The 23,867-nt window shown below is 34.5% G+C and overlaps 1 protein-coding gene across 3 annotated transcripts in view; it reads left to right on the top strand.

The window, feature by feature from the left end:
* WDR7 (WD repeat domain 7) overlaps positions 1-23,867 on the top strand; it is a 316,799-nt gene that overhangs the window by 105,289 nt on the left and 187,643 nt on the right. For all 3 annotated transcript variants that reach the window (XM_078060265.1, XM_078060266.1, XM_078060264.1), the window contains one exon: positions 19,558-19,671. In XM_078060265.1, the coding sequence (XP_077916391.1) occupies positions 19,558-19,671 (114 nt within the window). The remainder of the gene's footprint in view (positions 1-19,557; positions 19,672-23,867) is intronic.

The following is a 23,867-nucleotide window of genomic DNA, read 5'->3' as shown; positions in this document are numbered from 1 at the left end:
ATACACAGAAGTTTTTAATTTTTATATAGTCCAGTTTATTTCTGCTTGCCTGTGTTTTTGGTATCCTATCTAAGAAATTATTGTCAAATCCAATATCATGAAGCTTTCCTTCTATGTTTTCTTCTAAAAGTTCCATAGTTTTAGGTCTTGTATTTAGGTTGTTCAACCATTTTGAGTTAATTTTTGTATATGGTGTAAGGTAGATGTTCAGATTTCAGATTTCCCAGCAGCTTTTATTGAAAAGACTGTTCTTTCTTTGCTCCACTTTTTTAACATAAGCAAATACATATATTTATATACCCCCTTTCCTAAATGGTAACATACACATTAGTGTATCTTCACCTAGCTTTTCTCACTTAACAGCATATCGTGGAGATCATGTACTAGAGACATCCCCTCTGCCTCTTTATTGGTTGTGTGGTATTCCATTTTGTGGGTGGACCATCTTTTTTCCAACAGGTTTCCTACTGATGGATATTTAGGTTGTTTCCAATTTTTGATATTATGGATAGGGCTGCAGTGAATAGACTTGTGCATATGTCTTTTCATTTGCTGACAGTATATCTTGGATGCATTTCAAGAGGTGGGATTGCTGAGTCTAAAGATAAATGTATGTCTAGTTTTGTCAGATATTGCCAAGTTCTTTGCCGTAGGAGTTGTACCATTTTGCATTCTTAGGAACTATGTATAAGGGCCTGTTTCTTCACATCAATTCCAATGGAGTGTATGTCATACTTTTGGAATTTTGTGACTTGGATAAATGAGAAATGAAAGTGTCTTATTTTGTATTTTTCTTGTTAGGAATGAGTTTTGCATCTTTTCATATAAGTGTCTTTTGTAATTCTTTCAAACTAACAGTTCATATCTCTGGGTCACTTTTACATGGGATGGTTTGATTAAACCTCTATCTATAAGGTTCAAATATATTTTGGTTATTTTTCTTTTTACTTTGCTTATGTGTTTCTTATTTTCTCATAATCCTATTTACTGACCCCTTGTCTTAATAGTTTCAGGATTTTATGTCATAATTTTGAGAGTTTTCCTTGCTGTAGTAATTCTCCATGTTTTCTATCATTTCCAGTATTGTTTCCCATATATGTCAGTTGGAATTGGTCCTGCTTAATGGTGTGAAGAATGGATATTATCTTTCCCTATATAGCTATCTGCTTATGCACTCCAAAGCACTTACTATATACTAAGTTTCTATATGTAGTTTTGTTTATTTTTCTATTTTGTCCCATTGGCCTGTGGCTAATTCACATTTTCGTATTTAGTCATTAAGGCCCTAGCCCTTCTTTTTGAGGGTTCTCTTGGCTATTGCTTGTTTTTCCAAATGAACTTTATAATCAACTTGTTTAGTTCCAGGAGGAGGAAAAACCTGATGGCATTTTTATTAGGATTCTATTTAATTTATAAGCCAATTTAGGGAGAATTTATAATGTTGGATTCCATCCAGGAACATAGTAATGTCTTTTCATTTGTTTAGGTCTACTTTTTTGTTATTTAGGAGATTTTAAATTTCCCTTGTATAATTTTGGACATCTGTTAATTTGTTGCTTAAGTAGTTAATTTTATTGTTCTTCCATTACACCCTTTAACTGGTTTTTGTTTGTATAGATGAATGCCATTGACTTTTGTTCGTTATATAGCCTGATACTATTATAAAATTTTCTTATTGATTATATAAGTTTTTCCAATGATTCTTTGGATTTTTCAGATATATATAATCATGTTATTTGGAAAGAGAGATAACCTTACCTTTTCTTTTTCAATTACTGTGCTTCTGACTGCTTTCTCCTATACAATTGTATTAGCTAATACCCCCAACACAGTTTTAAATAGAAACTATGAATATAACAAAAATTTTATCATGTAATACTTATGAATGTATTTTGAAGGTAAAATTTTTCAGTTTGATGTTAAAACTGTACCATTTGGCTAACTCATTGAATATATTTATAACCGGAATCATACAGATTATAGGATATACTATATAACAATGTAATTTAAATGTAGATATAATGTATAATCCATAGTTCTCCCAGTTGATGGGATTCCTAAGACACCTATACACAGCACCACAAAAAGTGGTCTCTACTCATCGACTTTACTGGGAGAACATCTGTCTAATTCCATCTCCACTTGAAGATTTCTTTATTACCCCACCATCTAACCCATCCCCCTCTACTCAGGTGGTTTCATGACTTTGGGGACGTAAATATAGTTATTTTTATTTAAAAATGGGAGTACCTGGAACCACAGATCTGTATCTACTGATTATGTATGTTTGCTCAAAACTACTGATGTTAAACTCATCTTTTTTAGAAAACTCTGTTAACAAAGACTTAGCTGGTATAGAGAGATTTCTATGATGGGATTTTACTCGAAGTATGCTAATCTTTCTAAAATTTTATTCTCTACTAAAATACTTTATAGTGTGTTAATACTAAATATTTGGTATGATTTATCTAATATATCCTGTCATCAAGTTTGCAGGAGGATAGCTTTGTTTCAGTAATTATGTTGAATAATACAAAAGAAGAAAAAAATTGAATACCCACTAAATCCATGCAGTGTGGTAGGTGCTTTTACATTCTCATTCATTTTTTTTAGATTAAAGTGTGCTAATGAGTGACCTAGGGACACTGGGTGGCTCAGTCAGTTAAGTGTCTAACTCTTAATTTCGGCTCAGGTCATGGTCTCTGCTCATGAAATCGAGCCCCGTATCAGCCTCCACACTGGGCATGGAACCTGCTTAAGATTCTCTCTCCCTCTCCCCACCCCTGTGCACATGCACACGCGCTCACTCTCTCATATAAATAAAGTGTGCTAATGAGTGATCTATAAGGAAATGCATGGAATGGAAAGAAATTAAAAGGTAAAAAGTGAAGATCATCTCCAAATTTTCTTTTATAGTTCTTTAAGTAGTTTGAAATGTTTTGTTTTGTTTTTAATTATAAAAAGAGGAAAGAAATCAAACTGCAGCTATACCCCCAAAGACTGAAGTCTTCCCTTTGCTTGAATCTTAATAGGAGAATCTTATATGGAGAAGAAAAAATTGCTCTCTACTAGTTTTATTAGAGATAAGTGGAAAATTTTAGAGATTGATTTTTTTTTTTAAGATTTTATTTATTTATTTGACAGAGAGAGACACAGCAAGAGAGGGAACACAAGCAGGGGGAGTGGGAGGGGGAGAAGCAGGCTTCCCGCTGAGTGGGGAGCCTGATGCGGGGCTTGATCCCAGGACCCTGGGATCATGACCTGAGCCGAAGGCAGACGCCTAACTGACTGAGCCACCCAGGCATCTCTAGAGATTCATTTTCTGATTGGTGATTAATTAGTCCCACACAGTTTTAAAAACATAATTGCCACAAAGCAGATATAAACAGGATATATAGGAAATAGGAAGAAGGAATTCTAATTGAAGACTAAATTCATTAAAATATTTTTTTTTTTTAAAGATTTTATTTATTTATTTGACAGAGAGAGACAAAGCGAGAGAAGGAACATAAGCAGGGGGAGTGGGAGAGGGAGAAGCAGGCTTCCCGCGGAGCAGGGAGCCCAATGCGGGGCTCGATCCCAGGACCCTGGGATCATGACCTGAGCTGAAGGCAGACGCTTAATGACTGAGCCACCCAGGCGCCCCTCATTAAAATATTCTGATTTCAAATTTCTTTACCAGGTTTGTGATCATTCTCAGAGTACTGTATCTCTTCGTTAGAGTAATAGACTTCCTCATTTCCAAAGAAACAACCCCATCTTGTGGATTCATCAGAATAAAGTTTTATTAATTTATCTAAGAAATATGCCAGCTAAAACATAGAACAGCCTTAGGTCATATGACCAAATTGCAGTGTGCACATGCTCAAAGCATGGCATTGTTCCAGATACTGGATATTTTTTTTAAAAAGAGATCCCATTTAATTCAGTAGTCTCCATTTCCACTTGGATGTTTATAGGCACTTCAAACCTATCATCTTTACCAATAAATTCTTTTATCTGTTTTTCTTCTACCACTTTCTGGCACTGCCATCACTTTTATTATATATATATGTCCCAGGGAAATACATACACACTAATTTTGGAAATGTTTCTATAATCCGTTACATGATGATTGATGGATCAAAGATGACAAAATTTGATCTGTAAGTGAAGAACATTTGAAAAGAATGTGTATGCCAGCCTGATAACATGTGGCTTTGTACATATTTATGCTGAAAGAATTAAACATATTTTTAAGATATGCTGTGAAAACTCCAAGGGAAATTAAATGGTGGGGGTAGAGTGGTTGCAAAATCAGATAATCCTGCATTCTCATGACACCAAGTGGATTGGAATTATTCCTTTAACCTGTCTGGAGCATGGTTCTTTTTTGTTGGCATTCTCTGTAGGAGTAAGTTGATGTATTTTTGTGAATCTTCTCAAGTTTCTTTAGTGATAGTTTATTTTCAGTGATTCTGGACTACTTTTCCTGTTGCTTCCCCACCCCCGGCCACCTCCCACCACCAGACTAAGGGGGAAAATTTTTGAGTTCTAATGCAGGAGTGACTGCCTAATTTAAAAACATAGTTAAATTTTTTTTTATTTGTGAGATTAGGTTAAAAAATGAAAGTTTTTATTCTCTGCACATTGTAGTTTCTCCACTATCTTAGTACTCATCTGACTCATTTTTCATTCTTTTTATAACTGTGTTTGCAAGTTAATTCTTTAAAAGCTCTGCCAGAGGCAATGATTGGTGCTTCCTTGGTTAATTCAACTTTCCATCCTCCTCTAAATCATTGGTTAGATATGAATAGTCTTTAAAATGAATTGTGAGATTTAATCAGTGTAATGTAGTGGAATAATGATGTGCTTCTATAGATGCATTATGCTCATTACAGTGTATGAATGCTTATATCTTCAGCAATTTGATACCATTTTGTCATGTTTCCAGGCTGAAGTAAGTACTATATTTCATGTACCTGCTTACTTAGTTTTCTTTGAGGATTACCATTTTACTTCTTTCTTTATATTCCATGTATGAATATATATTTATATTTTGAGACATAATTTGTGTTTTATTATGATAGTGAAGCCACACAACCCTCATAAATATAAATATATGTAGTATGTACTGTGCTGAGATCTTCGTGGGGCCAAGGTCCACCGCCTTATTTTTGGTCCCCACATGACCCAGCACCAAGCCCTTAGCTTAGCAGGCACTTAACTGAGGAATAGACTTTTCATAATACCAATTTGTTGCTCAGATTATTCCAGCATTGGCCATAGGGAGCTCCCTTAAGTTGGCTTCAGTGTCATTTTGATAGGATTCTTTTTTAAAGTACTTCCTTATTTTCTGACTTAGAACAGGCTCCTCACTCACCTTCTGTTTTCCCTGCCCCAGTCCTAGACTCAGCTCTTTCCCTGAGGGTGCCCTGGTTCCCTACAGTAAAAGTATTAGAAGCTAAGATCTGGGTGCTGGGTGTGCTTGTTTTCCTTTCACTGCTTCTAGGTCCTCTGACAGGGCAGAACTGGAAGATCTAGTTGTGCACACTACTAATGCGTGTATACCCACATACCTGTAAGGATTTCTCTATCTGTATATTCAAACGATATGAGTTCACACTGATATCTCCCATTTTAATCAAGCAACACGGGATTCAGTCCAGTCTTCCCCTTTTGCTTATGGGTAATTTTTTTCTCTGAACGTGAGAAACCAGACTCTCATTATTTACAATAATAGACTTACTTGTGTTTTCAACCCTGATAGATACAAAAAGTAATTTAGAATTGCTAACCTGTACCTCTGTGAAAAACCAGTTTACCACCTGAACACAGTATTTGTGTACAGTTCTTTTTGTCTTTAGTTAGCTTCACTGTAAGCAGTGTTTTGGCCTGTTTTCCAGCTACCCAGGTCAACTCCTTTTTCCTTTACAGCTTCAGTGATGTTATGTCATACATTTATAATATAGTTATATTCATCCTGCAGTTCATTCTGGGTTCTCTGGCATTCTGGTTAATCCATTATTTTTTTTTTTCATTTGCATGCAGTGAAGTTTACTCTTTGGGTGTATAGGTCCTTAGGTTTTGACAAATGAATAAAGTCGGGTATCTACCTTCACAGTACCATTCAGAACATTCCTAACACCTTGGAAATTACCTTTTGTAGCCCCTTTGTAACCAATCCCATCCCCACCAACCAACCCTTGGCAACCACTGATCTGTTTTCCATCCATATAACTTTGCCTTTTCCAAAATTCTGCATAAATGGAATCATACAGCATGTAGCCTTTTAGGTTTGTTTTTGTTCACTTAGCAAAATATATTTAAGATTCATCCATATTGTTGCATGGATCAGCAGGTCATTCCTTTTTATTGCTAAATAATGTTCCATTATATGGGTGCACCAAAGTTTATCCATTCACCTGTTTCTGGACATCTGGATTGTTTCCAGATTTTGGTGATTATGAATAAGCTGCGACAGCTATTCATGTTCAGGATTTTGTATTATTGTGAGATTTCAGTTCACTTCGACAAGTATCTAGGATTGGAATTGCTAGACCATATGGTAAATGTGAGTGTAATTAAACAAACTGCCATACTGTTTTTCCAAAGTTGCTGAAACATTTTACAATGCTAGTAGTTATTCCTGTTGCTCTGTATCCTTACCAGCATTTGATGATGTTAGGCTTTGTTTTGTTTTGTTTTGTTTTTCTTTAGGTATTTTATGTTGAGTGTAATGGTATCTCACTGTGATTTTAAGTTGCATTTCCTTAGTAACTAATGATGTTGAGCAGGTTTTCACATGATGATTTTCCATCTTTTTTTAAAAAAAGATTCATTTATCTTAGTAAGCAAGTGGGAGGGGGGGCAGAGGGAGAGAGAGAATCCCGAAACAGACTCCCAGCTGATTGCGGAGCCTGACGCTGCTGGATCTGACCCTGAGATCATGACCTGAGCCGAAATCAAGAGTCGGGTGCTTAACCGACTGAGCCACCCAGGCACCCCTGTTTTCCATCTTTATATCCTCTTTGGTGAAATACCTGATTATGCCTTTTGCTTAGCTTATTTTTTATTAGGTTGCTTGTTTTCTTATTGTTGATAAGAGTTCCTTATATATAATGGGTACAAGTCCTTTGACAGATGTATAATTTTCAAATATTTTCTTCCAGTCTGTGACTTGTCATTTACAGAATAAAAGTTTTTGATAAAGTCCAGTTTATCAGTTTCTTTCATGACTCATGTTTTTGGTATTGTATCTCAAAACTCATTGACAAACCCAAGGTCATGCAGATTTTCTCCTAGAAGCATTACATTTATCTTATGACTTAATATTTTCATTCATTTCTCTCTGTAAGTAGCATTCTTGCTTGCTTCATCCTTTTTAACCTATAACATGTCTTTTAGGTCATTAACTTACTATCTGTACTTAACACATCTTAAGAGTTTGCCTATAGTTTTACAAGCTACTTATTTATTTATTATCTAGACTGAACATGTCTTACGGGTTTTATCCATCTGAATGTTTTTCTTGTTATCGAAGAGGAACTTAATATTCTCAAATAATGAAGTCAGAGCACATCACAATGTTTATCTAAGTTATTATTGTGAGTAATTATTGAAATATCACAAATGCCTTTATAGTGTGATCTTATAGCATATTGCTGCCAGTTAAGTGTGTCACCCACTAGGATATTAAAACAAGATTCCTATGTCTTTATTTTCAAATACATTAATCGTTATGTGCTAAGATATTAAGAGGTCAAAAGCTTTCCTACTCCTGTGTGTATGTAGATACTTGAAAATTACATAATTTGGCAGTAACAAGCAATCGTAAGATAAATTGGTTCTTTGAAATGTAAATATTCTGTTTTTGCCTTCAAATGGCTTATATATAAACAGATGTCATAAGATGTCTGGAAATATAGCTCTAAAAGCCGGGAAGTGATGTTTAATCAAGTTAAAAAAGATATAAATAAATGGGTTCATCAAATAGAAAAAAAATGTTGAATATTGAATCCTGAGGGATTAGTAAAGTACTTCTACAGAAAAAGTAAATGAAATAAGCCAAAATTAGTAATAACAAAAGTAATGGTAATAATATTAATTATGGTGCTATTTATTGAGCACTTACTACATTCTAGGTGCTGTGCTAACCTATTCCCCTTATTATCTGTCTTGAATTTAATAGGTAACACATCACTGTGGGTTTTTTTTATTTTTTTCTTTCTAATTTAATTTTATTATGTTACGTTAATCCCCATACATTACATCATTAGGTTTTGATGTAGTGTTCCACGATTCATTGTTTGCCTGTAACACCCAGTGCTCCATTCAGTACGTGCCCTCTTTAATACCCATCACCAGGCTAATCCATCCCCCCACCCCCCTCCCCTCTAGAACCCTCAGTTTGTTTCTCAGAGTCCATAGGCTCTCATGGTTCGTCTCCCCCTCCGATTTCCCCTGCTTCATTTTTCCCTTCCTACTATCTTCTTCTTCTTTTTTTTTTTTTTTTTTAAACATATAATATATTATTTGTTTCAGAGGTACAGGTCTGTGATTCAGCAGTCTTGAGGGTACTCTGCTAAGCGAAACAAGTCAGTCAGAGAAAGACATGTATCATATGATCTCACACATCATTTTGTTTTATCCTGTATTCGTTGGCTTGTAAACAAGGATACAAAGCATCTTGGCTAGGTTGCCAGAAGTTATTGCTTTTCATTGGTTGCCTCTCTGAGACTGTCTGCTAGTATCGCTCAGACTCTCTGCCTTCATGATTGTCTTCAAACAGCTGCTTCTGGCTCTGCACAAACTGAATTCCTAGACTACTCTGATGATAAGAAATAGAAGATACAGGGTTATCCTTACTTATCCTAAAATCTCAAATATTAAAGTTTCGTTTATTGTCATTACAGAGCTACCGACCCTGGCAATCTTGTGATTCTGTTTACCACCTGTTGACCTGTTCTTTCCACACACCACAATGAAGCCTTCAAGAATAAAAACATACTCCTTTCCTGCTTCCTCTTTTCTCTTAACACCCTGTTTCTCACTGCCTTTAGGACTTTGACCTTAAATGTCCTTTTAGCCTCATTTTTGCCTCTCCTCACACTGCTTACACTTCTGCTGCCCAGTTCTGTGGCTACATCAGGGTCCTTTAACATACTGTCCTGTCTACCTGAAATTTTCTTCACTTAGTGTCATTCCATGATAAATTCCCATACATACTTCAAGACTCAGCTCGGGTACTTCCTTCCCATGAGGTTGTTTTTGACATGTGTTCTCTTCCTCACCCCCTCCCAAACAGAGTTAATAGATTTTTCTTTAGATGGACACGATTTTCACTCTGCACTTATAAATGCTTATTTTCTACATGACTATAAGTTTCTCTAGTGTAAAGTCCTTCGTCGCCCCCTTCATTTTATTCCCTTTGCTCAGCATAACCATCATTCAAAAAGGGTTGATGAGTCAATCTTCCTTGTCCTTCTCTATGTTCAGAGCCCTTTCTCTTTCCATATTTTTATGTGAAAACAACCTTGATTTTCTCCCCATTTATGCTGTATTTTTAAAAAAATCTACATCAGTGGTTTTCAGTGTTTTTTTTTTTAAGTGGTCTTTCTTCAAATGAAAATTTTTATAAAATGTGTATATATGTGTGCATGCACACATATACCCACATATAAAAAGGTAAAGATGGGAAGGTTGGAGGTCTTCTTTCTGGAACCACTAGGGAACTTGAGAAAGTTCCAAGTAGTATGGTTTTAAAATTCTTTTTTTTTTTTTTTTTAAGATTTTATTTATTTATTTGAGAGAGTGCGAGAGAGAGTGAGCAAGGTGAGGAGCAGAGAGAGAAGGAGGCTCCCTACTGAGCAGGGAGCCCGACGTGGGGCTTGATCCCGGGACTTTGGGATCATGACCTGAGCCGAAGGCAGCCACCCAACTGACTGAGCCACCCAGGTGCCCCTGGTTTTAAAATTCTTGACCTTATTGCTACCTCTGCTTTTCAGTTCTTCCAAATCATTCTTCACATTGCTTTAAGAGAGATCTTTCTAAAACACAAATAAAACTATTTCTCATGCTTAAATTTCTTTAATGAGTCCCATGGCCTTACCTCAAATGTTAGCTTCTTGGGAGCTAAGGCTTTATCTCTTTCACCGTTGTGTCTGTAGTGCCTGCTTTGGGTTTGGTACCCCGTATCCTGGGTGCTCTGTCAATATTTAAGAGAGTGGAAGGAACTTTGCATGGTTACCTATCTTCATCATTCTAATGGCTTTGCTTTACTCATATTGGCTGTGCCAGCTTCTCTCATTCAGATCTTTCCGAGTTTTCAGGGCCAGGCAAGTCTTCTTTATTTTAAAGCTCTCCCTAGCTTCTGCAGCATTCATCAGTGTCCCATTCCTTGATTTCTAAAGCAGCATGTTGTTATTAGAAAGAACAGCATACTTACTTTACTGTATTTAGTGCACCATGTTATTAGCACTTGGTGGTGTAACTTCTGCCTGGGTAATCCTAGCAAAAGGGTGAAAATTCATAGAAGGTTTCAAAGGGAGTTTCTTCTCCACAAGAATATACTTTGCCCAGTTCTGAGATATATAATTCTGCTTATAATTTAGGTTTCTAAATCATTCATGGTTGTAATTTTAAATTTATACTTTAGTGCAGTTGTGTGTTAAGACAGATTTGCCTTTGTTTCTCAACACGTAGGTTGAACAATACATCTTTGTTTTATTGTGTCTTCTGAAACCAAAATTGGTGTTGAGTCAGCTCATAGCCTGCAAATCAAACAGAAATCTTTGAAAAAGTACATGCAATGAATTAAAAGTATTAGGTGTGATTTTTACTATGGATCATTTTCAGATTCTTGTTGGGAAAGAGAAACAATAAAGCTTTATCCTCTTACATTATTATTCTGTTGATACAGTTACTGTGTTTTCTATTCCTCATGGATATTTTGGTAAGTGTTTCTTTTGTTGCTTTCAGAATTGTTTATAATTACATTTTATGTGAGAACAATTTTCTAAAAAAAAAAATCAAAATGCTAATGGAGAAATGTATTTCATTTCCGTAGAAATAACTACCAAAATTCATGTCACCAAATGATTATTATATTCTTATTCAGGCTTGAAGACATTTTGCTTATTTTACCTATATTTTTTCATCTAATTACTTTGTGGCCTTTAATAAACTAACTTGTTTTTGATAAATTGAAATGATCTCTGTTTAGAATAAGGGGTAAATACTCTGAACATTTCTTGCAGGAAGACTTTTCTCTGAGACATCTGTGCTGTTATATTTTATATTTTTGATGTTATTGCAGAAGGAAAAGTGGATACTGTGTCTTTAATGGAAAGCAAAAGGTTATCTTTCTCTGGCCTTTGTGTGTATGTGCTGATGTGGATGTAGGCAGCCAGACAGGCAATGTGTGCAGAGAGACTAGGGAACCGGCTGTGGATCGATAGAAGTGGTGTGAAGTGAATTAATGCGAGGCAGGCCGTCTGTCTGTCATAAGGATTGTGGGGAATGTGGGGCAGTGTGGTCAGTCACTGCAGAGATCTGCTTCCAATAAATTCAAGCCTTCTGCCTGAAAAGAAACTCTAGGTGCACACATACTCCCTTCCTTATTGTTAAATTTTACTTTATTCAAAGTAAATGTTCCTATCAAATTATCGCCTGTGGTATACTTTAATTGGACCACCGGAAAGCCACGGTTGTGAGAAACTGATGAAATAAAAATACCTGCTATTCTTTCAGATCCGTTTTTCACCCTCAGTGCAAATCTATATCACTACGGGAATGAGAAATTGCATTTTTGTTAATATTTATAAATATCGTGGTATATATTTTCCTGAATCCTAACAATATTGTTTATCACTTTCATCCATCTAATCTTCAATAAAATAATAAAATTATAATGAACTCAAATGGTTTTATATCCCAATATGGGTTAAAGCGCTGTATTTTAAATGTTACTCTATTAAAATTTAGTATTTAATCTTTGATTATTAAGTTAATCACATGACACGGAGATCTTCTGAGTTCCTATTATTTACCCTTACTCAATTAGCATTAGCCAGTAGGAAAAAAATATTTATGAAGGTAATTTATAAGCTTTTGAAAGAGAAATTTTAGAATAATGTACCTGATTTTGCTGACGTGGAGAGGCAAGTGCTGTTTTAGTCCATTGATTTTGAAAACTGTATTCCATATTTACATTTTAAAAAATGTGTTTTCTAAAGTGATTAAAAATATTGCAGACAAATAGGAAGGAGAGAGAGAGTATGTTTGTGTGTGTATATAATCTCACAGTGAAAGTGATCTCAGTGTTTAGAATCCAGATGACATGGAGAGCTCATAATAGTCTTCCTGTCCTCTGATTCTTACTTTGGCTGCCAGCCACACCCCACCCTGCCCCTTTTGCTGTGTGTCCAAACTTACTCAGACCTGTTTTCTGTTCCATCCCATTTTTCCCTTGTTTTCCTCCTGATTCACAGTGGAGAGCCCATTAATAGATACCTGTTGTCTGGCATAATATACATTCAATTTTTTTATTTTGTGAAATCTGGATTTGGGGACTAGCTGGTTTTTTAAGTATCTCGCATCTTTCTATTATTTTTTATATCTCCTTTGTTATAGTATCTCTCTACTTTATCTCAATATCATCATCTCTTTATTGTACATCTTTCCCCAAAGCTTACTACTTACTCCTATTTTCTTAGTATATTTAAATATAATTTGTATCATGGGACTGAAAGTACTCAGTTCTATTCAAGATGCATTTATGAGATGTTCATTATTGCCAAATATTTTGGGGATACTCAGGAAGTAACTAAGTCTTAAATATTATGGTGTGGTTTGACAAAGAAGCTCGCTTACATCAAGTGTATAAGAAAATAGCAAAGTACCACCATATAATTAATTGACAGCTTTTGTAATCTTTATTATTAATATGCAAGAAACTGAGGCTTCCATATAAGTATTTTCTAAATGGACTTTTCTTCATATTTCTCAGGAATATTTCATCATCTTATTGATAGTGGACAGGAGCAAACTGACTTTTATGCTTCAAAAAGTTTAGTTTTCTACGCCAAGAAGAAAGTAAAACAATTTTCTGTAGTCTTTGTGTTTCATGGAAAGCAGCATTATATTCTGGCGTAATCCTCAGTTCTCTTTAGTGACAATGATGTAGTACCTTCCGTTGTACCAGTTTCTTTTTTAAGATAGGTTTATTGAGGTATAATGTATATATAGTAAAGTTCACCTTTTTTCAGGAATTGTATTGTTCTTTGGGTTTTAAGCAAATATGAGCAGTCCTGTCCCCACTTCCACAATCAACATAGAGATTATTTTTGGAGCACCAGCTGGCTCAGCTGGTGGAGTGTGTGACTCTTGATCTTGGGGTTGTGAGTTCGAGCCCCACATTGGGTGGAGAGGATTACTTAAAAAAATAAAATCTTAAAAACCCCCAAACATAGAGACTATTTTCATTACTCTAAAATATTTGCTAATACCACTTTGTAGTCAGTCTCTTACCCACACCCCTAGCCTACGGTTGCCTTTTACAGAATGTCTGCTCTGATGTCAGCCTACTAACATAAGATGGTAACATAACATGTAAAATCCTGTGGAGATTAGAAATAGCTAAGCTATGACTAGGAATTTTTTTAAATGTTATTCCTTCTTTTGCAGATAATGATTGCCATGCTTAGAGGGATTAAATAATAGCTCTGCTCATCTTTTGCCATAACTGTATGGTCCAAAAGTTCAAAAGGAAAAGCTTCTATCATTTCCTCAAAGTGAACTGTTAAAATTAGTTTTTAATGATCTGCAACATTTCAATTTGAGAGTTGATGGTAGTAATGTGGTCTTCCCATTCTCAGTATCTCTTCCCTTGTGATCTCCCAACAAAAGTTAGGAATCTTAGGTATTTTGTTACCAACCCAATGCCCAGTTTGAAGTTAGGATAGTTAACTGGTCTTTAAAAAAGTGAAATATATGTAATTTTGAGGTAACCAAACCAATGTCTTTTTATTGATTGGTACCAAAACAACCCAGATATTTTGACTGTGAGTACTAACAGAATGAGTTACACAAAAGGTCAAAATCAAGAATATAATTTAATTTTTAAAAAATTAAAAATGGAACATTACTGCTTCCTCACACAAAATATTCATGGCAAATTTCGTTTTCTTATTGCATAAATGTTCTGTGTGGCTCTTTTTCCCCCTTTTTTCTTCAGTTGCATGGTAGAAAAGGTTCCAAGAGAGTATGCAGAAGTAGCATTGTTGCTGTGTTCATTTGGAATGTTAGAAGGCAAACTTTTAAAAAATAGCTTTATTGAGTATACTTCACATGCCATTAAATTCACCCTTGGAAGTTCACAAATCAGGGTTGTTGTTTTTTCTTTTTTAGCATATTCACAGAGTTGTGCAACCCTCACCACAACCAATTTCTGAACATTTTCATCACCCCCAAAAGGAATTCTTTTTTTTTTTTTGTGAATCTACATAGGGTTTCTTTTTTTTTTTTTTAACATTTTTAAAATTTAAATTCAATTAATTAACAATAATGTATTATTGGTTTTAGAGATACAGGTCTGTGATTCATCAGTCTTATATAATACCTAGTGCTCATTACATCACATGCTCTCCTTAATGTCCATCATCCCATCCCTACCCCCCTCTCCTCCAGCAACCCTGTTTGTTGCCTATGATTATGAGTCTCTTCTGGTTTGTCTCCCTCTCTGGTTTCATCTTGTTTTATATTTTCCTCTCTTCCCCTATGATCCTCTGTTTTGTTTCTTAAATTTCACGTATCAGTGAGATCATATAATTGTCTTTCTCTGATTGACTTATTTCACTTTGCATAATACCCTCTAGTTCTATCCACGTCGTTGCAAATGGCAGGATTTCATTTTTGATGGCTGAGTAATATTTCATTGTCTATAAAAGAAATTCTGTACCCATAGTATCATTCCCCATTTCCCCCCACTCCCAAGACCTAAGTACACAAATGTACTTTATAGATTTGTCTGTTTGGGACATTTCATGTAAATGGAATCATAGATGTGTTGTGACTGGCTTCTTTTACCTAATACTTCATTTCCTTGTATTGCTGATTAATACTCCATTGTATGAATATATCAGGATTTATTTATCATTTGATAAATTGTGATATAATTATACATTTATTCATCAGTTGATGGACAACTCAGATTGTTTACACTCTTTGGCTTTTATGAATAGTGCTGCTGTGAACATTCATGTACAAGTCTGTGTGGACATAGGTTTTCATTCCCTGGGAGTACAGTTGCTGAGTTATATATGATAACTCTGTTTAACCTTTTGAGGAACTGCCAGACTATTTACTATAGAATTTTCAGAGTTCCTTACATAGGGGCACCTGGCTGGCTCAGCCCATAGAGCATGTGACTCTTGATCTTGGGTTTGTGGGTTCGAGCCCTACATTGGGTGTAGAGATTACTTAAAAATAAAAATCTTTAAAAATTTAAAAATTAAAAAAAAAGAGTTCCTTATATAGTTTAGCTACTAGTCCCTTGTTGGATATGTGATTTGTGAATCTTTTGTACTAGTCTGTAGCTTGTTTTTTCATTCTCTTAATGGGGTCTTAGGCGGAGCAAAAGTTTTTAATTTTGATGAAGTCCACTTTGCCATTTTTTTCTTTTATGGATTATGCTTTTGGTGTCAAGTCTAGGCATATATCTCAAAGATTTTATCTTTTTTTCTCAAAGTTTATAATTTTATGTTCTACATTTAAGTCCATGATCTATTTTGAGTTAATTTTTTTTTTTAAGGTTTTATTATTTATTTGACAGAGAGAGACACAGCGAGAGAGGGAACACAAGCAGGGGGAGTGGGAGAGGGAGAAGCAGGCTTCCTGCTGAACAGGGAGCCCGATGTGGGGCTCGATCCCAGGACCCTAGGATCATGACCTGAGCCAAAGGCAGACACTTAACGACTGAGCCACCCAGGCACCCCTTGAGTTACTTTTTATATAAAGTGTGAGCCTTAGGTCAAGGTTCATATTTTTGCCTATGGATGTCCAGTTCTAATAGCCCACCTGTTGAAGAGATTATCTTTCCTCCATTGAATTGTTTTTGCACCTCTGTCAAAAATCAGTCGTGCATATTTGTATGCATCTTTTTCGGGGTTCTCTGTTTTGTTCCATTAACCTTAAACCACATAGTTTTAATAAATTTAACTATATAATAAGTCTGGAAGTGGAGTATATGGGTTTTTTTCTACCTTTTCCTTTTCCTCCCCCCAAAGTTCTAGCTATTCTAGTTCCTTTGTCTTTCCATATAATTTTAGAATAATTTTGTCTATATCTACCAAAAAAAATTGTGCAAGGATTTTGATACAAATTACATTAAACCTGTATATCAATTTATGGAGAATTGACATCTTTACTATTTGTTGAATCTTCCAGGACATAAACATGGTATGTCTTTCCATTCCATTTATTTAGATCTTCTTTGATTTTTTTCATCAGTATTTTGTAGGTTTCAGCATACAATTCTTGTATATTTTTGTTTCAGATTTATTTATTTATTTGAGAGAGAGAGCTAGCGAGGGTGCAGGGGGGTGGGGTAGGGGGAGAGGGAGAAAGAGAATCTCAAGCAGACTCCCCACTGAGCACAGAGCCCGAAGCAGGGCTTGATCTCATAACCCAAGATCATGACCTGAGCTGAAATCAAGTCAGATGCTTAACTGAGAGCCACGTAGGTGCCCCTGTATATGTTTCTTTTAGATTTACATTTAAGTATTTCAGCTTTTTGAACCATTGTTAGTAGTATTTTCTTAAATGTAGTTTCATTGCCAGCATATAAAAATATAATTGATAAAAAATTTTTTCTTATATTCTGCAGCCTTGCTAAACTCACCTATTCAGTTTTTTGTTTTTTTTGTTTTGTTTTGTTTTGTCTATTCCTTTGGATTATCTATGTAGACAATCATTTTATCCTTAAATAGGGGCAGTTTACCTCATCCATTCCAAACTGTATCCATTTTCTTTTCTTACTTTATTACACTGGCTAGAAGTTCCAGTGCTCTGTTAAATAAGAGAGGTGAGTGTGGACAGCTTTGCTTCATTTCTGATCATAGGAGGGAAGCATTCGGTCTTTCACCATTAAGTACAATGTTATAGATTTTTAGCAGATGCTCTTTATTAAGTAAAGAAGTTCCCCTCTATTTCTCTTTTTCTGAAAGTTTTTTTTTTTTATCATAGGTTGATGTTGAATATTGATGGATATGATCATATGCTCTTTTTCTTCTTTAGCCTGTTAATATTTTGGTTAGGTTGATTGATCTTTGAACATAGAACAGACTTACATCCCTGGAATAAATCTCAGTTGATCACGGTGTGTAATTCCTCGTCTGTGTTGTTGAATTCTATTTCCTCACCTTTCAGTTAGGACTTTTGAGACTAAGCGATATCGATCTGTAGTTTTCTTTTTTCTGTTTTTCTTTCCTTTATATTTTCTTTTTTTTTTTTTTTTTCTGTCAAGAGATAAAGGATCTTGTAACTTTGTTTTGGAAAGCATTAATCAAAGAACCAGTTTCAGCATAGCTGCTTCTTGGTCTTTGAACCTTGGTTACTTTGAGAAATGCATGTTTGCTCTTAAGCTCTGTCCCAAAGTATTGACTGCCCATAGTTGACTAGTCACCGGGCACAGCACAAGAACTTTGTGGGGGGGCTTGACAACGTTGATACTCAGGATTGTGAGAGTCCATGAGTTTTCATGGTTATGCTGTGATGTTCTGTCATACCTCCTACCCTGCCCTGAGCAACTCATTCCCTGGAAGAACTTCATGGTGAAAAGGATATTGGGGTTTGAAATCAGAAGACCTATGTGTCAATACTGGTTCTCAAATTTAGTAGCTGTGTTATATTGAACAGTTACTTAACCTCTCTGATTCATTGAGATGAATTTAAATGGATTTATAAATTTGTTACTACATAAATACAAGCTTTATTTTTATTGAATCCTTTAATTTTATAGGAAAGGAAAATACTAATAAAAGTTGGTACTATCTAAACTGTTCCTTAATATCTTTTCCCCATTTCTCTGATCATTTTCAAAATTATCAAGTATTAAGAAACAAGACCAAGAGATTTCAGAGATTTATATTTTGATTTGATATGACATAATCTTTGATTTTGTGTTTAAGCAATAAATCCTTAGACATACGGCATTTACCTAATTTCCTCCCCCTTGTGATTATTTTACTGAAAGCCATTTTTAATTCAGTAATTAACTTCATAGTATTTTTCTGGTAATCTCCCTCCCTTTTTTAAAGTTTTATCTTGAAAATCCAACAGCAATATGATACTGCAGAGGGATGGCATCATTTGGCATTCATCAGCGACCACTGAATTTAGCACTGCTCATTTTTTTGTTGGAGCAATTCTGAACAAAGTAGTAGTACTTACATGGTGTGTCCTCCTTCCCAAATTGAAGTCATTAGGCCTTGGAACTGTCTACTGGTAAATCCAGTTCTGGGTCATTCAGGTGGTTCAAGACTAAGATTTTCCTCTCTTGATGACTTTGGTAAACCTGAGGCAGAAAGATTGAATTTCACATAGAAATGTTTAAGTTAATACACCCTCGGGAAAAAAAGAAGTCCTTGAATGTTTATAGCTTTTGATTTTTAAAATATTTCTGTGGATACTATGAATGCAGTTATTGAAGTACTTATTTAAAAAATTGATTAGAAGGTTCAGTTTCTAAAGTAACTTCCAGTGGTGAAATTTCTGTATTTTGTGATTTAGTAATACCTGTTGATAACCGTATGAAAAATATTGAGACACCCTACTATCCATTACCAAATTAGAAATAATGTGGTAGACAACAAAATATATCTTCAAGGGTGGGAAAATAGTGTATAAGGAACAGACATGTGTTTCAGTTGGCAAGTTCCCAGGTGATTTATAGAATGGAAGCTTCTGGCCCCGATCTAGTGCAGCCATCTGCTTCAGTTAGGTTCTTTCAGTGTGATAATTATCAGATCTCATATCTAATTCCTCCATAGACAGAGATAGTATCCACTTTGGGGCAGTGCATTTTAGGTCTCTTACAGAGACCCAGAGCATTGTCATCATCCCTCCCTCCAGCCCCCAAATTATAAGCTAATCAATATTAAAAAGAAGTAACTTTAAAAAAATTTTAAAAAGAAGTAACTTTTAAAATGGTCCTGCACTTTTTAGTTTTCTTTTCTTCTATGCATCATAATTATGTCTAGATCACCTAAAGTAACTGAAGCAAAAATGTTGAAAGGAATCAAGTAAGAATGTAATTTACTGAAGCATCCTTCTGTTTTTCCCAGATCTTAGGTTAAGTTAGTAAAGTTTGTACCCATGTGCATATATACATATAAAGAAATAGAGCACACATGAATATTTTATTCATTAATTTCTGTCTCAACCTAATTGTGGTGAACATATTGTATTTTTTTCATGTATTGCATTTGTATCCAGTAAGGAAATTGAAAAGTTTAAGAGTTTTGGTCCACCTTTCTTTTAGTTTTTTAAAACTAAACCTTGTGATTCCATTTGTTGTAGCTGGAGTCTCAGCAGAAGCCCTGCAGACTATCAGCACTGCTCCTGATGCCCTGGGGCCAGAAGCCAAAGTCCAGGAGGAAGAGCATGACCTTGCAGATGATGACATCACAACTGGTAAGCAGGGATATCTTTAACATAATTTGGATGAACTTTGTCCAAAATTGGAAAATGCTTTTAGATCATTTATAAGGGGATTAAATGTGTTGGTGGAAAAGATGGAAACTTGTATTGATGGAATGTTTAGTTTTAAGAGACTCTTTAGTGTCCTTTTTGATCTTGAAGTAGAAAGAAGCAGAACCATTTATTTGGTCTAGGTTTGCTTATTGTTGCTATAACAATGAACCTGCTAGCTGTGCATTTGATTTCCTGGAGACCTTCTAATTCAGAGGCTAGGATCATTATGAAAGCCTTGAAACATGTAGAGGAATACACCTATTATGTTATAAAAGGTTTTGCAATTATAGGGTAAACTGCACAATACTGAAGTCCTAGTAGCAATGTATGCAGTATAGGCTCTGTAAAGAAACTTCCAGATATTCTCTGTACCTGTAGGATACGAGTGGGTGCGGCTTTTTAAAGTTATTTACATTGTGTAGGTATTGACCATTCTTACCTGTATTATTTATTACATAAATAAAGGCATAAAGTAAAATTTAGGAAAGCCATATACCACATATGTTCCATATTCTATATGTTTTATGTTCATATATGTTCTGCCTATCTTTTTGTAGACTTAAATCAGTTTCAGTTACTGGATCTCCAAATGCATTCAGCTGAATTTCTTTTAATGTACAGAGGATTACGAACAACCCACTATAAATATTTTTATTGGTATTAAGAATGATAAACTTTTTTGTATGGATGGTTATTGAAAAAATCTGACCATATAAATCTATAATTATTGTGAAGCAACAAATAGTAACTTAATAGTAATCAATAACTGCTTCAAAAAGAAGCATGCCCAGAAAACATCAGGACAATTTTCAACAAAAACTTAAAGAAAAAAAACTAAAGAAAGGTTTTTTCTTCTAAAGCTCTGTGTGGCAGGTTCTTTACTGTTTTTCATTGGAAGGAAGTTGAGGAAGCCTAATGATCTCCCTTGAAAATTTACAAGGCATGTAACCAAAAACCTAGAGCCTTGTGCTACTGCTGCAAATAAGTGGCTGAGTAAAGTGGGGAGCATCTGGTTTCCAGTAAAAAACAAACAAACAAACAAACAAAAACGGTGCTGCCTAGTACTTGCTACTTTTTAATCCTTTTAAGGTGTCAGTTCATTGATTTAAAAAAATTTCAACTTAAGTATAAATATAAATGATTCCAGAAATTTCCAACTTTTCTGAAAGTCATTTCACAATTATGAAATTTTGTCAGTAGCTACTAAAGGAAATTCTTTCACTTGCGGATCTTTTTTAACTCGTTCTTTATTCCGTTTTCAATGCTTCTTTAAATGTTATAGTATGTTTTAATTCCCTGTTAATTTTAAAGGCCCTCTAGTCTGTAAAATGTAGTGGTTTAATTCATAGAGGAAAAGAAGTTGCCTTTGTAACAGTAGAATAACTCAATTTGCATTCTGGAATAAAAGCTAAATTTTTGAGCATTCAAGTAAGCATTATTAAGTCTTGAAATTTTGAATTATGCACTCTACCACAAAGTCATGAGACTGCAAATAGCACATGACTATGCTTTTATTTTATTATTAAAAAAAATCAAGAAGCTTAAAAATGAAAATCTAGTTTGGAGAGTCAATTAATGCTGTGTAAACTATATTTTAATCTGTACAAGGTTAAGTTAAACATATGTGATGAATGGCTTTGATCAGTTGATTTATTCATTTCATGGCATTGGGTACTAGAGGCAAGAATGTTCAAAGAATTTAAATAACTAAAAAAGGCTTCCTTAACGTGTTGTCAAAGCAACTAGCATGCTGCAGTCTGTAGATCGTTTAGGTTACCTTTGAATTGTGTGACTTGATTAAGATGTGGTATAGATTTTTGTGAGGGTTTAGAAGAGACCCATATTTCTTTTTATTGGCTAGAATTCTGTATAAATTACATTATGAAAAATATGGTAGATGCATTGAGAAAAACCTGTTTCAGGCACAATAATCTTATTTTGGGATAACCACCATTGTAGAGCACAAGTACTACAGAAGGGAAAGCTGGCCAGTTCAGCCATTCACTTTGAAAAATCTGGGGTTTTGTTGGTTACTTAAAAAGAATTGCTCCATTAATGTCTTCTCATAAAATAAATAGAAATTATATTATGGCAGACATATTTGCCTGTATTTTGAATGAACTCTTACTTGGAAGTTCTAGTTAGGCTAATATGCATAGTTATACTAATTTTGTATTTGTAGCAATTTGGGACTTAATTCTTCAATTACCTTAATTAAACAATTAACCAAGATACCAATTAAATTTGAAGTATAATTTAGTGCTTTAGACAGAATAATTATTTTTGAAATTTTTCTTTTTGGGTGAGAAGGCATGAGGTGTGAATGTTGTCTTATGACACTGATCTGAGCCTAGCAGGCTTTGTTAGTGTTTGCCTTATAAAAGGAGAGAAGCATGAATAAAGCTATGTAAGTGTTAGCTATGATCAATTGGAACTAATTAAATTTATTTGAAATGAAGAGTCTTAACTGGGAGAGAACAGCTGGAAAAACTGGGAAGAAAAAATTGAGTCTTGATTGAGACAATTTAAACCTTCACCCTGTCTTTTAAAAAAAATATGCAGCAGCTTCTTTCTATATCTTTCTTTTTAAAGCTAATATCTATTGATCGGCTGTACAAAGTAATGCTCGTGTGCCTTGGTCGACACACACACTCCGTTTTACTCAGCATTCTGTCTTGAGGTTCATCAGATTTTTTCCTTTAACCAAATGTTTTCAATTACACATCAAAGCTATATGAGCCATTTTCACGGATTAATATTATTTTTATGTAGAAAAAATATTAAAACCTATTTCATGTAATTTTTTTATACTACAGTACAGTATGCATAGGAAATGTGCTTTTTCATTCTTTTTCATTGGAATTGCTTCAGGTTTTGCAATACTCTGTGTATTAAAATCTGTTTTAACAACAATAATGGTATTTTCTTTACAGTAAAAAGAATGGCATTGATTGTTTCTAGAGTATAATTTCAGCATCACACGAATATTACTGTACACATGTGTTTGCTTTTGTTTGTACAGTATGCTTTTGTTTTTAGTATTATAACTTAAATGTTTATTTAGATATATAGTCATTATTTGTAAGTAATATGTTCTTGTTTTCCTTACAATATTAAATAGGTCATAATTATATTTATAGAGTAAATCTCACTAAAAACTGAGTTATATAGGAAAAATTTTAGATTACTTATAATCTTTTTTGACTTAATTAATTATCTTTATATAGTTTTTATCATGATAAAGGAGGGCATTCTGAGTGACGAGGAAGCTATATGTCCCCTAAATGTTGCATTTTAAAACAGCCTACCCCTAATTGCAGTTAAAAAGAATTTTGGAAAGATTGCATTCACAAACCTGCATGGATCCCTTTAAGAAAGTCACTAAATTCTTCTGAGGGTCCTACTGCAGTATCCCGCCCCTGGTTCAATGCAGCATGGACACACTGTCCATATAACAGTGATAAAGGGTCAGAAGTCACTGACATTGTCAAAGAGAGACTGGCTGATAGTAGATCAGAACAGTTGACAGATTCAGCTGCTTACAACAAAAGCAGCAATGATATGTGGATTCACATGGGTGTGTTAACTGTATTTGTTATATTTCTTGTAAAATTTAAGTGTAATTTGTAAAAAAAAAAGAAATGCTGTGGAAAAAAATAAAAAATAGAGAAGGGTAAGAGAAATTGAAAGTAACATTCACTGACAATTTCCTGTGTACCAAGCATTTTTACACTTGACTCTAACAACATTTTGAAGTAGATAACTGATATTTTTCCAGATATATAGATGAGGAAACAAACTCAGAGAGGTCACTTTTACAGGGTTACATACTTAAGAAATGGTAGATCTGGGACTTAAAATGAGTCCTGCCTGACTCTAAGCTTATGTGTGGTCTTAAATACAACCCCACACTGCCTAATGTTCTTAAACTCATTGAACTTCAGCATCTTTTATCTTTCCAAATGTGAGATGATGTCACAGTCTACCTTTATTGCTTTTGATATCATACTGGTAATTGCTGGATATCTTATTGTTTAAAATATAAACTTGTTATTCTAAATTTAGACCAAGAGATTATCTCCTTTAGAAAAAATCACATATTCTTTAAATGTTCTTTTTAAATTTGTTCTTTAAAT

The sequence above is a fragment of the Halichoerus grypus genome, chromosome 13 (assembly GCF_964656455.1).
Source record: "Halichoerus grypus chromosome 13, mHalGry1.hap1.1, whole genome shotgun sequence".
Classification (NCBI taxonomy): Eukaryota; Metazoa; Chordata; class Mammalia; order Carnivora; family Phocidae; genus Halichoerus; species Halichoerus grypus.
This window is presented reverse-complemented; position numbering and strand designations above follow the sequence as displayed.